The following is a 21436-nucleotide window of genomic DNA, read 5'->3' on the forward strand; positions in this document are numbered from 1 at the left end:
AGAGTGAGTTCCAGGACAGCCAGGGCTACACAGAGAGACTGTCTTGAAAATGCAAAGTGAAACAAAAACCAACAAGAAAACCCAGGTCAGGTTTCTTAGGAAAGCACAGCTTCATAACGAGCGCCCTCAGTTGGCCGTCCTGACTGAAATGTAGGAAGACTTCTTTCTGCTCCTGTTTGAGAACATCTTAGCCAAAGGGTTGTGTGGTGTTTTGTTTTAAAAGGTTGAAAGGGACTTTTCCTCCGTGGAACACTGTGGTCTTCAGGAAGGCTGCCCGCACAGTTCTGGCAATCACTCTGACCCCCGTGTGTGGCGCAGAGCTCTCCGTTTAGGTTTTCAGCAGCCACAGTTCTGTCCAGCCGCTGTCAACCATCATCTGTTGACTTGTATATATGTCTTGTTCACTATGCTAAACCTGGTTTAGCTCATTATTCTAGCCACGAAGCCTTGCTTTTGGCTTAGCTCTCCTGACTCTTCAAAGGCAATGGAGCTGTTGCCTTTAATGGTAAGCGTATCCTGAAATGTGTCGGGGGGGGGGTGTGATTGGGGTGCACACCTAGTGACTCTGATGGCCAGTATCACCTGGCCCCAGCCACACGCCCAGGCGTGCTCCCTACATATTTGCTTTCCACAACCGAAGACGGAGGAGACAGAGTTTATATATAGTCCAGTCTTCATGGGAGAGGGGATAGGGGCTCTAAAGAGCAGAAATACTGTAGATTAGGGGAAGGCCGGTGAGGGAGGGTGTTGTAGCTGCTATTTTCCTCTTAGGTTGTGACACAGGCTGACAGAAGCCAGGGGACTCACAGCTGGGTGGTGGCATAAAGTACCCTACCCACTGTTCTAAAAACAATTAGGCACCTCAGGGCGTCTTAACCGCTTGCTAGGGATTCTGGGCCAGATGATCTGCAGCTCTAGGGCTTGTCCTCTAGCTCCAAATGATTGGGCTTTTTGTCCTTTCCCTCCTGATCAAAGTATTTTCCCCATTGTCTTTATTCCTTTGGATCAGTTTTGTCTCCAGAAGGAAAGAATCTTTTTTTTTCCTAAAAAGATTGTCCTTTGGTGAACCCTCAAGATGCCTTGAACACCATAGAGCTGTTCACTTTTTCTCCTTTAGCAAAACCTACTGGTAAAAACTGCCTCGTTTGAGGCCATCAACTTAGACAGGGATCCCTGAGAACGGGGTCGGGGGGATCTGTAATCCAGCTCAGCTATTCAGGAAGTAGAGCCAAGAGCCCAAAACTCGCCAGGGCAGCTTCCTGATATAGCATGGCGGTTTCTGTGCAGACATATTCTACTCACTGCCTGAGGTGACTCCGGCCAGTAGGATGTACTGGGGACGCAGAGGCAGGAGGAATTGAATGTAAGGTTATTTATTCTTGGGTTACACCTTGGGCCAAAGAAGTGCCTCCGAGGTGGGAAATACTTGCTGCCCAGCTCTAAGGCACCCAGCGCCCCCTTCTGGCTCATGAGGGACCTGGGCAGGAACATGGTACACATACATATATACAAGCAAAACATTCATGCTCATAAACTTTTTAAAAAATGGAGTAGAGGAATAAAACGGTGGGGTATTCTAGTGAGCATGCACAATGTCACGTGATGGTAAAGGCACAAGTGTCCCTTCCAGCTATTGAGGGTGCGTTAATGGGCACCTGTAAGAACAGCTTTTATTCTGGGTCGTTTAGCTTCTGCTTCTGCCGTGCTGGAGTTCAGTCACGGGTCTCTGCCACAGGAGAGGAGCTGAGCAGAGAACCAGTAGGGAAATCTGGCTGTTCTCAACCCAGGCCCTACCTTAACCGGCTCGTTTGGTGTTTGGATTATTTACCAGTGTTACCCCTGTTGGCTAGATCTTAATGTTTAATTCAAGAACTGCTGTGAGACCTTCTTTAGCTGCTTGCTAAATGAGTCTGCTAACATTTTATTTGGAAGCTAATGCTTCACTTTCCCACGCCTCAGTGAACCAGTGCTCTCTAGATTCCTCCCCCCTGCATATGCTTCCGAGACTTGGGAGTTCACTGTTCCCTCCTTGGGCCTCACAGCCTTCGGTCGTCTTCCTGTCTTCCAGCACCGGTTTACCTTAAACTTCCTTAGGATCAATCAATTTTATTTTTTTTTTTGCAGTAAGAAAGTAGTTTAATATTCATAGGGTGTAGGGCTAAATCAGAAAGCAGATGTTATAAATCTGAGATCAAAAGCTTATACATTATTTCTTGTCTTTATTTTTTATTGGATAGTTTATGTATTTACATTTCAAATGTTATCCCCTTTCCTGGTTCCCTCCTCTCCCACTCCCAGCCCCCCTTCCCCTGCTTCTATGAGGATGCTCCCCCCCACCCACTCCCACCAGAACACCCTGGCATTCCCTACACTGGGGAAACAAGCCTTCACAGCACCAAGGGCTTCTCCTATTGATGCCAGACAAGGCCATCCTCTGCTACAAATGCCGCTGGAGCCATGGGTCTCTCCATGTGTGCTCTTTGGTTGGTGGTTTAGTCCCAGGGATCTCTGGGGGTTTTAGGATCGATCTTTTCTTCTTCTTCTTCTCTTTGCCACCTACATCCCACTAACTCGACCTTGGAGAAACTTGGTCTGTATCAACCTTCCCTGTAATTTAACTTCCCTTCTTGGCTGAACCTATGCAACGAAAGCTGGTGTTCTACTGCCATCTACTGGGACAAGAGAAAACTGCAGTTGAGAAATACACTGCATTTAGGGTAGTTTGTCTGGAAGATTTCTGATACAGTCCATAAATCAAAATAAACGATGACACAGCAGTTGCCATCTTGAAATATACCCCTTTTCTATAGAAATGGTGCTTTGACTCCTACTATGTCCCTGGATCGAGGCCGGGTCACGTAGTTCACAATCTTAATTCTATTTTTGAGGACTGCTGTCAATGGATCATTGAGACGAGACTCATTCTGTTACGGACTTTGCTGTTCCAAATGCTGTCAGGAGGATTTGACACTTAAAATATCGATTGATACGCTGCTTTAACTTTTTAAAATATTTAAGAGCGTGTGCTGCAGGTGCACTATAATACCTTGGCAACTGGTATTATAGTGGAATCTTACACGTTGTTGGCCCTCCGGCCCCGAGCAGTGTAGCTGCATGCCTGCCGGAGACGGTTTACTTTGAAATGTTACTTTCAATAAAGCTTTGCCAGGAAGACAGTCATTGGCTTTGTTCGGCTGTGTGGTGTTTTGGTCAGTCTGTCGGCTGGTCGGCTGGTTTTGTTGCAGTGTAGAGATGGGTTGCGTGCACCGGGGTTCTGCCACTGAGCAATAGCCCTCTCAGTGAACTGGTTCCATTCATTCCACAGTCGCCTCCCTGCATGAAAAGTACTTCCTGTGCAGACACCTACCGGAGCATTCTGTGAAGCGGCTGATGCCGGAGTGTTCCAGCGCAACGAACAGCCGGCAGCTGAGCCTCCCCCCACTTCCCTCTCCAGCCCTGCCACGCTGCCTCCCCTGGGGAACACAGAGCCGCGTGTTCTCCACTGTGGCGCCGTCTTCCGCAGCATGGGCTTTGTTCTCTTCCTCTGAGCATCAGAATTAGATTCGTGTGAATGTGTGTGCGAGTGTGTGTCTGTGTGTATGTGTCTCTGTGTGAGTGAATATATGTGTGTGTGAATGAGTGTGTGCATGTGTGTGTATGTATATGTGAATGTGGTGTATGTATCTGTTTGAGTGTGTGTATGTGTCTCTGTGTGTGAGGGAATATGTGTGTGTGTGAATGAGTGTGTGTATGTGTGTGTATATGTGAGTGTGGTGTATGTATCTGTTTGAGTGTGTGTATGTGTCTCTGTGTGTGAGTGAATATATGTGTGTGTGAGTGTGTGTGTGTGTATGAGTGTGTGAGTATGTAGAGTTATGGGGGTCCCACATCCGCTCTGGAAGGCAGAACAAGGAACGCTGACTGCACTTACCCCACACTGTAGGGAGGCGAGGGACACTGCTCCCGGGGTGAGAAAGCACAGTCTGAGGCGTCAGACAACCAGAGCTGGCTTGGGGGTTCCCAGGCCTGTGACAAGGTCGGGGTCGTCTGGTTCTCAGGCTCTCAGACACGCAGACATCGCTGGATGCCGCGGAAGAGCTGAGAACCAAGTGGGGGCCCATGAGCTGGATCTAGCCCAGGACCCAGGAGAAAGAGGGGAGCGCCAGCTGGTCCCACCGGGATAGTTCTTGGCTTGATGGTGGCAGACCTGGTTTCTCAGGAGTCAGGCAAAGGAGAGTAGGGTCACCAGGGTTTCTAGCCTTAGCTCAATCAGGAACCAGGCTGCCTTTCATGGTCACACATGAGTGTGTGTATATGTGTGTCTCTATATGAGTGTATGAGTGTATGTATGTGTGTAAGTATATTGTGTGTCTGTGTATAAGTATTTGTGTTTGTGTGTGTGAGTATGTGTATGTGTGTCTCTGTGTGAATGTGTATATGTATCTGTGTGTCTGTGGATATGAGTGTGTTTGTGTGTGAGTGTGTGTTTGTGTGTATGAGTGTATGTGTGTGTTTGTATATGTGCATGTGTGTGGTGAGTGTGTGTGTCTGTATGTGTCTGTGTGTGAGTGTATATATGTGTATGTGTGTGTTTGTATATGTGCATGTGTGTGTGGTGAGTGTGTGTGTCTGTATGTGTCTGTGTGTGAGTGTGTATATGTGTATGTGTGTGTTTGTATATGTGCATGTGTGTGTGGTGAGTGTGTGTGTCTGTATGTGTCTGTGTGTGAGTGTGTATATGTGTGTATGTCTGTGTGTCTGTATATACGTATGAATGTATGTGTATATATGTGTGTCTATACGTATACGTGTATGAGTGTGTATATGTATATGTGTGTGAGTTTATGTTTGTGTGTGTGTACCTGTGTGTATATTTATGTTTGCATGTGTATGTTTGTGTGTATAAGTGTATTGTATGTGTATTTGTGCGATTGTGTATGTTTCTCTCTCTCTCTCTCTGTATCTGTGTGTATGTGTCTGTGTGTGTGTGTGTGTGTGTGTGTGTGTTACCTATATAACTGTTGTCCTGGAACTTGCTTTTAGACCATACCTTGAACTCAGAGTTACCCCTGTCTCTACCTTTCCAGTGCTAGGATTAAAGCTGTGTGCCAGCACTCTGGGCTATTTTTCATTTGTAAAAGTTACTGTATGTTTAGTTGTGTGAAGAGGGTGGCTGCTATGTTTGTTCACTCTTCTGCAGAGACCAGAGGCATCCGATCTTGGGGAGCAGGGGCTACAGACAGCTCTTAACTGGTGAGCTGATGGCAGAGAGGGTGCTGGACCCCCCAGAATCTGGAGCTATGTGGTACCGCGAGTTAGAGTTGGTCCTAACCACTGAGCCGTCTAGCATCTGGTCTGTACCTTTTGCTGAGCATGGGTGAGATTTGCCACCGGGTGGTAGAAGTTCCTACTGTTTTTCTGTGTTCGACTGTAAGAAAACAGGATGTTTACATCAGTAATGTTCCTTCTGCCCATCTAGGGAATCAGAGTAATGGATTTTAGGATGCAGACTGAACATGTTTGTAAGAATTTAGGTTCTGAATATTGGACTCCGGCACTGTGAAGGGGCAGGGTGTAAGCGGCCTCCTTTTCAAATAAGTATCTCAGTGCTCAGATAATCAATATGTGTCCTGGGTCAGTCACATGGGAAGCAACAGGCAGCCCAGGTCTGCCTCACATCCAGGTGTTTGTTTGTGTTGTTGTTGAGACCAAGTGTTGTTGTTTGACTGTTTGTTTTTAATGTAGTCCAAGCCTCTTCAAACTTGGTCCCCCTGCCTCTACCTCCCTAGTCCTGGGATTGCTGATGTGTGCCTCCGTGCCTAGCCATGCGTGACTTTTAGTTGTCACACCTCTACTTTCCTTCCAGGTCATATACTCCACCTACAGAACCCTTCACATCTGAAGAACAGGTTCAGTAAAGTGAGGCCCTGGAGAGATGGCTCAGACTCAGGCGCGCTGGCTGCTCTTGCAGAACTCCCTTCCCACCACGTATGTGGCTCACAGCTATCCGGAACTGCAGTTCCACAGAGGCCTATGCATCTACAGGCTCTGTCCATACATCCAAGCAAACACTCATACACGTAAAATAAGAATAAATATATAGTTTTAAACACACACCTCTATTCTCTTATATTTTTGGTTGTGAGCATAACCTTTAACGGCTGGCTGAACCATCTCTCCAGCCCACACTACTCTATTCTCTAACAACGGAAATATATCAGGCCATGTGAACATGAAGGTTTGCAGTGTTGAGCAGAGTTCTCTCTCGGAGCCCTTGAGGTCTGAGCTCTCCAGTAAACCTGGGCCAAAGGCAGCCGTAGCAAGAGAGAATGAATGGTTTAGAAAGAAGAGAGACAGCCTCTACCCTTAACTTAACTCTCTGTTAAGGTGAAAACCAGGCACTGCCCTCTCTCCGTGTCCAGCCACACCCAGTGGGCTTGGGGCAAAGGAAATAGACACAGGGAGAACTGTACTTCCAGGACAAAGATGGGCTGAGGCTGACAGGTGGCCTCTGGGCCCAGGCAGCCTTTCCCCATCCAAGGAGCCCCTCCCCCTCCTAGGCCCAATGGACCCAGACAGTTGTGAAATCTGCAGGCTGCTGAAGCTCTGAGAGTCAGTGTAGGGTTACACGGAGGAGCTCTGCGCTGAGGCTGAACGGTCATTTCCAGTTTCTTTACCCACGCTGTGAGTCACAGCGAGGTCACCATTGACTCAAAATGCTTTCTCCGTGACTTTTCGATGATTCAGTTTGCCTTCTGATACATGTGCATAGATGAATAGGACTTGCTGGTTTGAAATAATTGCATTAAAAGAAATATTACTGCACTTGCAGATTAATCCGGTAGACTGTCAAAGAGACAAGAAAAAGCATCCACTGAGAGCTAATTAACAGCCTGGTCTACAAGTTCTAGGCCAGCCTGGGCTACAATGATGAAACCCTACCTCAAAAAATGTATAAATAAATAAGGGGGGGAGGGAGAGAGAGAGATACCGCCCCCTCCAGGACAATTGTCTTTGGGAGACTTTGACTATAGCAACTTTGTTCCCTTGCTGGGTTTCTTTGGTTGGTCAGTTTTTAAAACAAAGATGGCTTTACATTTGCATACCATCCTCAGACTGAGTCTGGCTATGTGGCCCAAATTAGCCTTGAACTCCTGGGCTCAAGTAATCTTTTAGCATCAACCTTCCACGGAGCTGGAACCACAAGAACACACTGCTGTCTGGCCTTCGTTGACAACTGTTCTGAGACAATTAAATATACAGAGGGAGGTGGGGTACCTCCTAAACAATGTTACGTAATACACAGAAAGGGAAAGAGAAAACACAGGTCCACCTTGAAGTCTCAGAGGTTGTTCTTAGGCTAATTTGCTGGATGTAGCTCAGGTCCACTGGCCCCAAGAAGAGTGGCACAGCAACCACCAGTCCCTGCCACCAGAAATGGCCTGGCTGGGGTAGTGCTCCACCCAACTCCCAGGACATCATCATTCCTGGGTCAAAGGAAGTACGAGCAGGAAATCAGGAGTTCAAGGTCACTCTCAGCTTCAGAGAAAACTGGATACCTGAGACTCAATAAAAGAAGAGGGGGAGGAGGAGAAGAGGAGGAGGAAGAGAGAGAAAGAGAGAGAGAGAGAGAGAGGGAGGGAGGGAGGGAGGGAGGGAGAAGGAGGGAGGGAGGGAGGGAGGAGAGAGAGAGAGAGAGAGAGAGAGAGAGAGAGAGAGAGAGAGAGAGAGAGAGTCTTTCTTTTAGGGATCTTGCTTTGGTTTTTGTTGTTTTGGAAGCTCCAGAAAATCTCATATTGTAGTTTGGCTAAGACAAAGCAGAACAGGGACTGGAGAGATGGCCCAGTGGTTAGAGCTCACTCTAGTGGCTCTTCCAAAGGCCCTCCCAGCACCCTGAGGCAACTCACACCATCTACAGTGAGATCTGATGCCCTCTTCTGGTGTACAGATGCATCTGCAGTCAAAGCACCCACATAAATAACATACATCAATAAATAGAAAGAAGGGCTGGAGAGATGGCTCAGTGGTTAACAGCACTGACTGCTCTCCCAGAGGTCCTGAGTTCAAATCCCAGCAACCACATGGTGACTCACAACCATCTGTAATGAGATCTGATGCCCTCTTCTGGTGTGTCTGAAGACAATGAACGTGTACTTATATATAGTAGATAAATGAACCTTTAATCCCAGCAGTTGGGAAGCACAGAGAGGTGGATCTCTGTGAGTTCATGAACCTGGTCTACATAGTGAGTTCCAGGATAGCCAGGGCTCTGACTCAAAAAAAAAAAAAAAGCAGGAAAGCTGCCAGAAGGAGGAAGCCCCGCCCTTTGGGTTTGGCTTGGTAGCCATGAACCAGTAGAAAAGCTCAGAGTATCTCAGAGTTATATTTAGGCTTTAGCTAAAATCCAAAAACAAGATAAAGGAAAACCATGCATAGTCCCAGGCTGCAAATCCAAGTTCAGAGAGCATCTGGGTCCAGGCTCTTGTGTCCTAGGCCGGAAGATTGCACTATTGGCTAGAGATGGAACTAGGGATAGTTTACTCAGAGGGGGGCAGGGGAGTGCTGAGAATACAAGTGGACTAGAGCCGAGGAGGCAAGCCCCTAAAACAAGAACTTGTTTTTCTTAAAACTGACTGGGTGTAACTCCCGCACAGAGCAGGCTGAGAGCGAAGAACCGTGTGAACTGCGGTCCAGCCTGGGCTACACAGCAAGGCTCTGTCAAGAAAAAATAAAAATAAAACAAAAGTCTCTTAAGGGGTGCTTGGCCTGCTTTCATCTCAGGAGATCTAAAGGAACCCAAGTTTATAAACCCTCTGTGAGACACACCCACAGGAAGCCAGTGGTGAAGACTGTTCCCCTTAAGTAAGACCTTCTCAGTAAGGTATTTCAAGTAACTGAGAGAGATTTCTCGGAAACGGCTGTGATTTTATTCTAGGCGCTCCATGTGAACATTTCCGAGATTTCTGGGTTTTCCATCGACTTTTACTTTCTGTAAGAGTGGCCGGTGCTGAGCCATCTTCCCAGTCCAAGATTTTAAAACACTTCATTTCATTGGTCTGGCCCAAAGAGGCCAGCGGAGTGGGGAACGGAGTTTAAGGGAAATAGTTAGAAATTTCCAGAATCAAAGCTTTGTCTTCTGCTGCTTGTGTAAGCTCCAACTAGACTCTTGGGTAGGGCACTTAGGGTGTTTGTCTTTCTGCATCACAATGTGACAAAGCCAGATCCAGGACGGAGCTGGAGGAAGCTTTAATGGTCCACTCAAGTGTATACAAAATAAGCATCAGTCTCACGGCAAGTCCAGGGGTGAAAGGGAAGCCCCTGGTTCGGTGTAAGGAACTGGCCAGAGCAGCAGTGGTGCGCACCTTTAGTCCCAGCGCTCCATAGGTGGCGGCAGACAGATCTTTGATTTCAAGGCTGGCTTCGGTCTACAGAGCAAGTTCCAGAATAGCCAGAGCCACACAGAAAAACCCTGTTTCAGAAAAACGGAAAGGGGGGGGGCAAATGTAAGGAACCGATTTCTGTCCTTCCTCTCAGTGACCCCTCCTTGTGCTCTGACTTCTGGTCGCCCCTGAAAGTGTCTGACCCAAGCTTTAGCCTGAGGGCCTCAGCTTACACCCAGAAGTTTGGCAAACCAAATGAAGAAACAGGATCGTTGCTGGAGAGGGAGGTCTAGGGTTGGAGAATACTTGGTCATCAAGGTCACCAACAGCTATGGGACCCGGGCTGAGTAAGGAAACAGCACCTGCTTGGGGGTGAAGAAGACCTAAGCTTTGAGTCTACCTCTGCCTTTTAACTAACCTGGGTATCCTGGACCACTCTTTACCTGCATGAGGTGTAAGCATTTCATGACCTTCCTGATCCCTTTGACCTTAGGTGTCTATCTATATAACTGTTCACAGCTACCAATGTGTGCAGTACTGAAAGTCAAACCCAGGGTCTTATGCACGCTAGGACTGCATCCCACCAGCTGGTCACATGCCTAGTACTGTTTTTCTTCAGCTCTGTGCTTTCACTCTGGGTCCCTAGGCTCTGCCTCCGTACCCCCCTTCCACCTAGCCCTCCCTCGCACATGCACTGCAGTGAAACCTGCACTTCCCATAGAGCTGCAGAAAGCTCTACTTCCCTCGTGCCTTCAAAAGTAAATAGAATGCTTCTCAGCAGATACTTTCAGCAGCGGAGTGCGCCTCACACCCTGGACAAGAATCACCATCTGCTCCCTCACATTCTGGAGAGTGCGGCTCTGGTAACTTGGCGGCAGTGTGCAGATGGGAAAGTGGCTCTCTCTCCATTCCTGGCTCCACTCTCCCTACGACCCACACACCCTGGCCACTCCAAGGGACACTTGGTTCCTTTGTTACTTTCTGCAAGGCAAGGAGCAGCCTCAAAGGACAAACAACTGTCCTGAGGGAGCAGGAGTCCAGGTGGAGGTGACACTCAACTCCAGCTTAGTCTGAGTTGGGACCATTGCATACTTCCTGCCACCTGCTGTGCATGCCTTGGTAGGGACAGAATGACATAGTTCCTGCCCCTGGGGACAGGGCAAGCGGGCATGGGCCTCCATGAGAGTTGATGGCTGCTGTGGGCAGATGGCTTGTTTGTATAATGATGTACATATTTTCACGTTCCTCTGAGGAATACCCTCCCTGTTAATGTAACCGTGTGTCCAGGAGTGGAAGGTGTGGCTAATGTCTCAGCAAAATGGTAAATATGAGTTCAAAAATGTATAATTTCTCAACTATACAAAAATATAAAATGCAATGTGAACCGTATAAAAAGCTTCACAGATCTAAAAGGGAAAGAGGCAGCTACGCTGTGAGCCAGTTTGTCAGAGAGATACAAAGACAGGCAGATTCCTGAGTTCAAACCTGGGACAAAAGGAATTTAGGTCCAGGAGTGGTGGGAAATGGTAGTCCCGGGATAAGGTCCCACCCAGCTAAGTTTACAAAGGCAGGCAGATCTCAGAATTCTTTTGCAGTGTTAAGAAAAAAAAGTACTTGCTATCCTTTTCCATAGAATCAAGGGGCTAAGGTCATTGAATGCTGATTCCTAGGGTGGTCAAGAAGGAACCTGGAATAAATAACTGAATTGATATGTAAATAAAATACAAGGCTGTTGGTCTGCAGATGAGCTGTCAGGAAACAATAGCAGTTCTTAGAATTTTTCTCTACCCGAGCTGAGCTGTCCAGAGATCTCTGGAGAGGGAGCACAGCTCTTCAAGAATCTTTTTAAGAAAAGGAAACAGCGTTCCTGATTTTAGTTGGAAAATCCATGGAAAGCAAACCCAGCTCTCTTGTAATTTTTTTCTAATGGGATTTCTGGCCACCAAGAATTACTTAGAGAGAAGACACGGCTCTTTTAGCAAGTTTTGTAGCAGCTGTCTGGAGAAGGCCGTCTTTCTGATTTTGATTGGAAAACCCACGAATTAATTTTAGAGTTTTTCTAACAGGATTTCTGATTTTGTCAGAACATCCAAGAATTTCTTTATAGCAGCTTTTCTGACTTTGATCAGAAAACTCATGAGCTATCCAGAGAGCTTTTAGAATGTTTACTAGCAGAGAGAGCTGTCTCTAGCAGAAAACTGCCTGTCTCAGCCAGAGAGTTTTTAGGATAGCAAGAAAAGACTGTGCAGAGCAGAGCAGAGCAGAACACACACACACACACACACACACACACACACAGAGAGAGAGAGAGAGAGAGAGAGAGAGAGAGAGAGAGAGAGAGAGAGAGAGCAGTCTGGAAAGCCATCTCAGCAGAACATAGGCCACCAGCTTGAACCCATGATTTGACTTCAAGCCGTTTGTTTTGGCTGCTCTCAGACACCTCTCAGAACCCTGGCCAGGCTGAGGCTGGTTCTCAGCAGCTGCCCCCTGCTCTTACCTGCAAAGCATCCACATGATCATTTTCCTTCTGTTTGGAACATAGAGAAGACTAGGTCCCAGGTTTTTCTTGCCCAAAATCTTTTTCAGTAGGAGAACAGACTCAGCCATCTGATGACCAAGAAGGTTCAGGATGTTCAGGATGGCTCTCGGGATCCCATTATCACCTCCACAGTCCAGTAGACACATAAGTAGTGGGTCTTCCTTCTCTTTTCCAACATGCCTACGGTCTGGTAATGCTGAAATGTAACTACCGTGACAGACAAGTGAGCCTCCTTCCAGAACTCCCAGGCCTTGGTCTGGGAAAACGTTCATTAACTAAAGCCTTTTGAGAAATTGCTACTCCCAAGTTTAGTGTGTGTGTCATGTTTTATGGTGTGTGTGTCTGTCTGTCTGTCTGTCTGTCTGTGGGGGTAGTATAAGTGAAATGCAAGGCCTCACTAGCCTCCGACTTACAGAAATCCTCCCACCTCTGCCTTCCTAGTGTTAGGGTTAGAGGACTGAGCCACTGTGCCCTCAGAAACAGTCCTGTTTAATTAGCCTTCCTCGTTCCTTATTCCTCACTCATCACGGAAGGTTTTCCTTTTAATGAAAAGGTTCCCAAAGCAGGGGCACATCACAAATGCAGTTTTAGGTATTATTTATTTCAAACGGTTACAATTTTCACTTTAAAGCAAACAATGGCAGGGGGGGGGCATTAAAAAAAACACTGACTCTGCAGAAAGTCTAGGTATCAGCTTATAGGTAACAGTGTAAAATCCTTAAAAATATCATCTCGAAGTCAAAAACATGTAGCATTGAGGTATTCTGCTTAACGGATGTGATCTCTTGCCAAAAAGTCTCTCTTGTCAGTTCCAGCTTGCTACACACTGCACCAGTCCTTTCCCTGAAAACAGGATTTCCATCCGAGCATATGTTCACAAAACTGACAATGTTCCTTAATAAAGCATCAAGGTTGCCATAGAAACAGTTCCGGGAACTGGCACCCAACCACACTAGGACTAGAGGCTGGAGAGGCCTTTGGCAGACCCTCCCCAGGACCAGTCCCAGGACCTGAGCCAGCTGGCCTGCCTCCTCCCACCACAGCCTCCCTGTAGGCTGTACCATGGGATGATCCTGCTCCTCCAAATGAAAACAGGTTTCTCACCACCTCCACCTGCAGTTGAGTGTGGGAATCTTCCCCAACTAGGTCAGCCATAAAGAACTGCTAGGAAATTCTGCAGCTCACTCAGAACCCAAGCAACCAGGCAAGCCAGGCACTCCTTAAGCCAGCCCACAGTAACTAACCTTGGCCCACCCTGCTGGGCGCTGCCCCACACTGGCTCCCAGCCAATTGCAGCAGTAAAGCCTATACCAGGAACCGTAGGAAAGATTCAGTGTGAGCTTTCAACCAGGTGAGAAGGTGTGAAGTCAAGGCTCATGGAGAGAAAGGACTGTCACCAGATGTAGTGGGTGTGGCCAAAGCTCCTCCCTTTTAATAGTTGAAAGCCATTTCGCTAATACCAGAAGAACCAAAGATCATGTTTAAATCATCTCTGTCTAAACCCTCCACATCTGGCTGCCTGGTTTGCTGGATGCTGGTGTTAAGTGGTACTGTTGACAAGGTAGCCTGTGGGCTGCAGAAACTCCAGCAAGAATGACCCAAGGACGGGACACCAGTGCAGCTAGCACAGACTTGAGGCCACAGGCAGCCAAGGGCATACACCCGTAAGAAACAAACAGAGCTGAAGCTCAGATGAAACACACCTCATTGACTTAGCTTATAAAAAGTCAAACGGGAAAAGCATCCTTTTGATAAGGGGGAGGCTATCCTGTTCCAACAATAGTGAAAGCAGAAACAACGTGGAGATCAAAGCTCTTTCGCTTCCAGAGATAATGAGCTATCTAGACTCCAATCTTCTGCCAGCCTGCTCTGCCTGGCTTGGGTAAACAGCATGGAGACAAGCCAGCCCTGTGAGGGACAGAATTGTATGTGGGCATTGCCACCTATCCCCTGAAGATCACTATTTCTAATATTTCCCTTTCACAGCATTTTTGCTACCCTTGAGTCCCAAAACCCTTAGCAAAGAAGGAAAGAAGGGGAAAAAAACCAAACGCAAACATTTGTCAGATTCTTTTGTCAACCGACAGAGCTTTTTCTAAGACAGAAACGGGCCCTGAAATGAACCAAGTCTACAAAGAGAATGAACTGATTGCCTAAGTCCATGGCCCCTTGGAACTGGAAAGCAGATGGCTCAAGGTGGCAGCTTCCGAGCTCTGCCTTGTCTGGTGGTGGCATTTTCTCCAGAGGCAAGCTACTAGCATAGTTCTGGAACATGGCAAATGTGGGGTGTTGTGGTTGCATAACTCACTTCTAATCACAGCTCCACTCTGTGGCTCTGTGTCTCCTCAGTAACCACTACCATCACAGGATTCTTCAAAGCCCCCCCGGGCGACTCAGTTGAACGTGAAGCAAGAAAGGCCGAGGTGGCAGTGAGGTGTATCAGGAAGCAGACACCCTTCCTGCCTATGCCTGGGGAGTAATCGCTGGCTCGTTCCCTGAAGCAGAGTAAGAACAGATTATTTTTACACCTTTTAAGACAAAAAAATACAAAACGAAACCAAAGGCTTTTCTGTTATAAGAAACAGTGTTGTTTTGTTTTGCTTTTTCTCCATTTTCACTTGACTTGGCCTCAGCCTTTGGGCTTAAAGTTACTGTACTTGCCCCTCCCCCCGGGGTGGGGGTGGGGGTGAGGGCTCATACACCAGCCTGCAGTGAGCAGCCTCTTCCAGCGGCTCAAGAGAAATGGTTCTCTAAAAACCATAATGAAAGTGCGTTATTGCCAGTTAAAGTTTACTTTCTGCACGCATGTCATCTTTCCTAGTAGCTCAAGTCCAGTTGAAACCAGTATGGGCAAGGCTGGCATAAAGTTGTACTCTCTGGCCTGGAAGAGGAGGCCCCTACCACCATCCCTCTTCTGGGAGAGTAGGGGACAGGAAACGTGTCTTCCAGTCTGGGTCCCCCAAGTACAACACAGGCAGTGGGCACCCATCCTCTCTCTCCTTCCTTTCTGCTTCTCTCCTGGAGGCCTGACATCGAAGAAGAAAATAAAACCTCCAGTCAGCAATGACTAGGGTTATCATTCACATTTAAAAACTGCTTCTGCGAAATTAATTGTCATTTCACGTAAACCATCAGGCCCTGAGATGTTAGTCACCAGGTGCTGAGAAGAAAAGTACAATCAAGCTTCCTCCGGGCCTCTGTGGCCTAGGAAAGAGAGAGGCAAAGGTGCTTAGGTTTTAAGAGTTCAAGCTAAAAAGATGGCTTGGGCCATCGAACCAGAGCTAGGCAACTGGGGCAGCCCTTGGCACCCCTTCCTGAGGCTTCCTGAGGGTGCAGCTTGTGAGCCACCCTTGGGTGTGTAGCTGACGGGCATCTCTATTCAGAGTCATCGCAGGCTCTCTTCATGGTGGCTGGTGTTCCTCACGACCCCCTCCTTCAGAGCCTGAGCAGAACACCAGTCTTCACCCAATCAGAACCTTGGCAAAGCTCTTGTGGGGGCAGGAAAGCCTCAGCCCTGCCCCCCCCCACCTCAGCCCTGAGAAACTTGTGTGCCAGCTGCCAGGTACCATCCAGGCAATTATCTGGGGAATAAGTAGTCTCTATTGCTGTTGTTACAAGGGCACTGTGCGTCCCTGACACCCAGGCAGCTGTGGCTTCCGGTGTTGTCAGACCCAGAGCTGTTATGGGACCTTGATGGGGTGAGGAGAGGAACCAGAAGGAAGGTTGGCTTCAGCGGTCCCAAGGAATACGGTGGGGGAGAGGTTGTCTTGCTTTCCATCACGGCCTGTGTCTTCCATTTCTTCTTGAGTCTTTATACAAACACACAAAAACAAAAACACAGATCTTAGCCTCCTCCCAGGCCAAAGACATGATGAAAAACCCTAGGAGCAGCAGACTGCCTCAATAGGTTAGGTGTGCCTAGGTTTGACTATCTGTCTCCCACATCATCACCAGAGGTCCCACAATACCCTGAAGAGCTGGTGAGTTTCAAAATCGTGTCAAGACCATATCTCACTGGCCTCATTAACAAAGGGGGAGAAATGCAAATGTTCCTTTATGCACTTCAAAAGTCACCTGTCAGCCCCTCAATTTGCCGGGGCCAGAGACTGCCTATAGGGCTCACATCAACAGGTCTCTATCTATTCAGGTAAAAATGAAAAAGGGGGGGGGGGTTTCTTTCAGTAGGGAAGGAACATGGAATTTGGTCCGACGAAGGCTGGCAGGAGGCAGATCATTCGATGACCGGCAGAGATGAGGCTGTGTGGTCCTAGCAGCACTGTGTCCTGAGCCCTGTATTCAGTATACCATCCTCAGGTCTCCAGACACCTCCACCCACCCCGCCCTAGCAGAGAGAGGCTGCACGCTCTGACAGGGGCACCACTGGGCACGTGGTGACTCATCTGACAGGAAAGTCAGTGGTAGCAGGAAGGAGATAGGCATCGCCCTCATCACAGCCTCCTCCGTGCGATGTCTGGGGCCTGGCTCAATAACCACCAGAGAGTCACCTGACAGCTGGAAGAAAGCTGAGCCACAGATACAGATCTGCAAAGGTGTGGCGGGGAGGGGGGGACTCCTTCCCAAGGGGCCCTTGGTGAGGCGTGCTGAGCCAGGGCCACCTCTCCTCCTCCCTTTGACTTCCTTCTCCGTGGCTGGCTTGCTGTGTACTGACTCCAAAGTGGAAATAAGGTGATCCTCCCCCCAATTTCATCACCTGCCATTACCTAAGGAAGAGCTCAGGTGGGGGAGGGGCGTTTGGGGGACTTGAAACCAGCAGACTATTCCTTTCTTGCCATGATAAATGATTGACGGCTGGCTCTGAATCAGCCATTGGCTCTTGGCCTGTTATCCAAGCAACATAAACAATCTGCAGAATGTTATTTGGCTGCAGGAAGAGAGCCAAATAGTTGCGAAGGGGAGTGTGCTCAGTCGCTGAGTGGAATTCTCCCTGTGAGAGGACTAAGAACACATTGCTATACCATGGACTGCAAAGCATTCAGCCCCCTGACCCAGGAACTCATACACCCTTAAAATGACTGTGGTGCTTTGAATAAAAATGCTCCCCCCTAGACTTATATATTTGAATGCTTAGTCACCTGGGAGTGGTACTATTTGAAAGGATTAGAAGGATTAAGAGGTGTGGCCTTGCTGGAGGAAGTGTGTCACAGTGGGGTTGGGATGTTGGGATGTGAGGTTTTAAAAGCCCTTGACAGTCCCAGTGTTTCTATCACTGCCTAGGGATCAGGATGTAGTTTTCAGCTACCTCCCCAGCACCACACTTGCCCTGTGGTGGTCATGGTGTCTTCACAGCAATAGAATAGTGACTAACACAGTGATAGGAATGTGCAAGTACTTTAAGTACAAAGATGTCCAGCACAGTGCTGATTTTAAAATTGAAACATCTCCCATTGCTTGATAACAGTTAACCTTGGAATCTGTACTTACAGGAGAAGCCTATTGCTAATGAATGTGAGCTTTACAAAGAACGTGAAAATATTTTTACAATGGTAGGATTAGAGGGGTTAGGTGGCCCTGTAGGATTCACTATGCAGACCACCCTGGATTGGAATTCACAGAGATCCCCCAGGCTATTGTCCTGTGCCAAGGACGCTTGGGTGTTATGAATGAGTTTTAAGCTGTAGGTATACAACTAATGGTTTAAGTCCATTTTAGAAAAATGTACAGAAAAATAATTCCATTAGCAGGGTCCTATTTTCTCAGTTTCAGAAGAACTGACCCCCTGACCTCCACCTAAGAAAGGGCAGACTTTTTGTCCGTAGTACATTTTACTTGTTTTCATTTTCTCTAACATCGCTAGAGAAATATTTAGAAAAATATTCAGCTTGGAACATAAACTAAATGTTCTAAAACTATGCTATCCTGACTGGCAAAATGTCAAACTCCTAACATACTTGCAACCCAGTCATTGTGGCTCAGCCAGCTTCTAACTCCCTGACTCCACGGTGTCCCCAAGTGATAGCCTTTTCTTGTTAGGGAGTCTTAAAAAAAAAAAAAAAAAAGAGGAGGTTTTGATTACTAGGTTGTTTTGTTTTATTGGGGGGAGGGTAGGAGAAGTCCAAGACAACAGGATTTCTCTGTGGAGCCCTGGCTGTCCTGGAACTCACTTTGTAGACGAGGCTGTCCTTGAACTCAGAGATTTGCTTTCCTCTACTTCATGAGCACAGGGATCGAAGGTGTCCGCCACTGGCTTGAAAATACTAGTTTTTTCAGGCAAGTGTCACCTGCCTATAATCCCAACACTTGGGAAGTGGTGACAGGAGGACAGAGAGTTTGAGACCAGCCTGAGCTTCATGCTAAGACTGTCTCAAAAAACAAAACTAAAATAATCAAACTGGCCTCTTTTACGAATAAATCTGCCTTATGCGGGATAAAGTAGGATCTCGGCAGGTAGGAAGTAAATTGCTGGTACGTTCTTGCCACAGGCACTTCCTTCCCTCAGGGGCTTCAGATGCTGGTAGCGGCCAGTGTCTGAGCCTAAGCAACAGGCAAGCAAATTGACCTCTAATGCCTCTCTATTAGCACACCTAAGCACCTAGTAGGGCCAGCTGGGTTATCTCAGCCTATGTAGACTTGGTCCATGAGCTGGGGTCTACAGGGCATGTCATGCAGCCCTGACTTCTTGGACAACCCTTGGGGCCGTTTTCTTATTGGTTGATTAAAGATTTTGACTTCATGACCCTTAAGGCCCCAGCCCATGAAGCAGGCTTCGTGTCCTGTACTCCTTACTAGGTATATCTACACTGCCTCTTTCAGCTTTAATTTCTGCCTTCATTCCTTCACAGGAAAGTCATATTGGAGCCAGTGACATAGCCCAATGTCAGAGTTCCTATCTAACCCTGGATTCGAACTCTGGCACTGAAAATAAGGAAAGGAGGGGGGAGGGATCAGAAGAAGAACAGCCCTGAGTTGAGCACAGCCCGATGTGGTTTTTCCATGTTTGTTGTCAGGCCAGCTCGGGGGCCACTGTGAGGGCCTCAGAAGCAGAATTCTCTGCCTAGGACCTTCTCTTGTCCTCCTCACCATGGCTGCGCTACTGCAGCTCTGCCTGTGTCTGCGCTTCCTTGTCAGGGCTTGTCTTCCTCACTGGATAATAGTTAGTATCTGTGCTGTCCCCTGGCTTCCTGCAGCACCCTGACCCAGGACTCTGTGTGCTCCACGTTCGTTTGAAGCTCCTTAGGTTCTGACGCCGCCTTGGGCAGAGGAAAGCTAAGACACAAGAGTGCAGCCTGGAGCCCCAGGACCCATCTCACCTCAGAATGATGAAGACACAGAGGAGCAACCCAAACGCCAGACTTCCTCCAGCTACCAGGAATGTGGGCAGGGATACGGACGAGGATTCTTGCACTGGAGCTGTGGGCCGAGGTGAGGATATGATAGAGAGGAGGAAGGGAAGGAGGGAAGAGGGCAGACAGAAGGAAGGAGGGAAGAGAAAGTCAGGCAGCAGATACTAGAAGCAGACACAGCTCTGGAGAGGCACAGCACAGACCAATCCCACGGGGACTGAGGGAGACTGCACCATTCAAGGGCTCATGTGGGGTTGATGTCCACTGCAGCCAATCGAAGGGCCACTCACTCTCAAGAGCAGCCGGTATCCTTATCCCTGCCCCAGGCAGAGGGTACATGAGAGTCAGAGGCTCCTAGGACTCTGTGGCGGTCACTAGGACCAAGTCAGGGAGACTCAGGGGCTTTCAACAAGTATTTGGAATTTCTCCCTTGGGATGTCACCTCTTGCCTATTCCCAACTTGGCAGTCAAGCCACAGACACGCCATGTCCCTTCTCCTGCAGGAAGATCTCCACAGATCTCCCTTCCTGACCAGAGTGTTTGGTCTACCTTTCCTGAGCCCCTTTCCTGCCTAGTCCCTAAAGAGAGGCTACTGGCTCTTGGCTGAGCCAGTGGAGCTACGCAAACAGGCTTCCTTCCACGGACACTCCGTTTCAGTCTCCAGCGGAGATGCTCCTGGTCTTCCCAGTCTCAGTGGACTGACCGCAAGTTAGCTTCCTGCTCTGTCCCTCTCCTCCCGTGGGCCTCATCGTATCGTGGCAAACAACGGCTAACGGGCGTATGGAGCAACGAGAAGTGAGCTGGTGTTGTGGCTCACTGGTGGCAGGCTTGCCTGAGGATCTAGGTTCAGTCCCCAGTACTGCAATGACTTATATAAAACAATGGGAGGGGGTTGCCTTTGATCATCGGCTGAGTTTTTCTGCAGGCCAGGGGAACACCGAGACACTAGCGCTTACCAAGGACACTCGTTGCTTCTGTAGAACTCCTGTGCTGATCCTCGAGGTTGTCATAGTCTTCAACAGAGACCTACGAGAGACGACCCTCACCATCAGCCTGCCCACCCTTCACAGGGACCTCTACGTGTCTTCCACAAAGCCACCACCTCCTTTCCATGTCCCGAACCTCTCTGTGCCCAACCTTCATGAACCGCCTACCTGTCACTGGTGTTATTTCTGGGCTCACTTTCCCTAGGTCAGGTGGAGTTCTTTCCACCCATGTCTCTGCCAAAAGCACACAGGGTGTGCTCAGTAAACACAGCAGCTGGCCATGAGGTCTGTTGCCAGGTGCGCTTGTAGCCTCCCGGAAAAAAGCCGGTCCTGGCACCCCATCTACACTTTACACTAGTGAGCTACATGATGGGCAGATTTCTGAGTCCGGGTGGACTTCTGCTTCTAGCTCTGAGAGATTTCATTAGTCTCGGCTAACGTCAGTTCTCCTAGGACCTGATTCACCTGCCTCTGCCTGTGAAGGCACCAGAAAGCTCCACAAAGAAGACCACCTGAGGACTTCCCTCCTAGAACAGCCCCTGGGTAGCCCTGTGTGTGACAGACCCCCTGCTTCCTCCTTTGTGCTGTGGGTGCAGAGGAACAAAGACTCCAGCTTCTTCTTGAAGGAATTAAGGACCACACCGTGGAGATAGAGTCGGGTGGGAAATTGGATTAGTTAAGGAATTTGTTAAGCAGCCTCAGCTGTAATCCGATTTCCAATACTTCATGATACCAGGCTGCCACAGGGGAGGGCTAAGATAAATTGAATCTGGTCTCAGACTAAGCTGTCAGAGGTATCCAAAGTCCTCAGGATGAAACAGTAGCCACCAGAGCCAGGCAGATGACACTTTACAGCTTCTGGGGAAAGAGAACTGGCTGCATCTCTGGAAGCCCAGCGGGCACTGAAACCAGACCGGGCAGTGAATGACCTTCTGGGGGCAAACTCACCTGTGTGGGGTTCCCAAGGATCCCTGCCGGGGTGGTCCTGGGCTCTGTTGGTAGAAGGAAGGGTTGGTGAGTCATGGACTCTGGGATACAAATCAGAGCAACCCTGAACATCACAATGCTCTGGAAATGGTACCACACTTATAACCCTAACACCCAAGAAGCCCAGAAAGAGGGGTGCCTCAAGGTTGAAGCTGGTACAGAGGAGATCCTGTCCCCCGCCCACAAATTTTTTCAATATAATCCATATTTTTAAAGCAGAATGCTGAGAACCCAGAACTCCCC

General features: G+C 48.4%; 1 protein-coding gene across 2 annotated transcripts in view; it reads right to left on the reverse strand.

The window, feature by feature from the left end:
* Positions 1–9007: 9007 nt before the first annotated feature.
* Positions 9008–21436, reverse strand: part of IL6R (interleukin 6 receptor) — a 47555-nt gene continuing 35126 nt past the window's right edge. The window contains exons 7-12 of one of the 2 annotated variants that reach the window (XR_013974992.1): positions 21155–21198; positions 20177–20246; positions 19188–19287; positions 14228–15728; positions 11878–12106; positions 9008–9469 (exon numbers count right to left, since the gene is read on the reverse strand). Coding sequence is in view for 1 of the 2 variants with exons in the window: in XM_080915118.1 (XP_080771244.1) it covers positions 15497–15728; positions 19188–19287; positions 20177–20246; positions 21155–21198 (446 nt within the window). In the remaining variant the exon portion in view is untranslated. Of the gene's footprint in view, positions 9470–11877; positions 12107–12359; positions 15729–19187; positions 19288–20176; positions 20247–21154; positions 21199–21436 lie in introns of those variants that run through there. The other variant, XM_080915118.1, reaches the window with a different exon arrangement.

The sequence above is a fragment of the Micromys minutus genome, assembly GCF_963924665.1.
Source record: "Micromys minutus genome assembly, chromosome: 4".
Classification (NCBI taxonomy): Eukaryota; Metazoa; Chordata; class Mammalia; order Rodentia; family Muridae; genus Micromys; species Micromys minutus.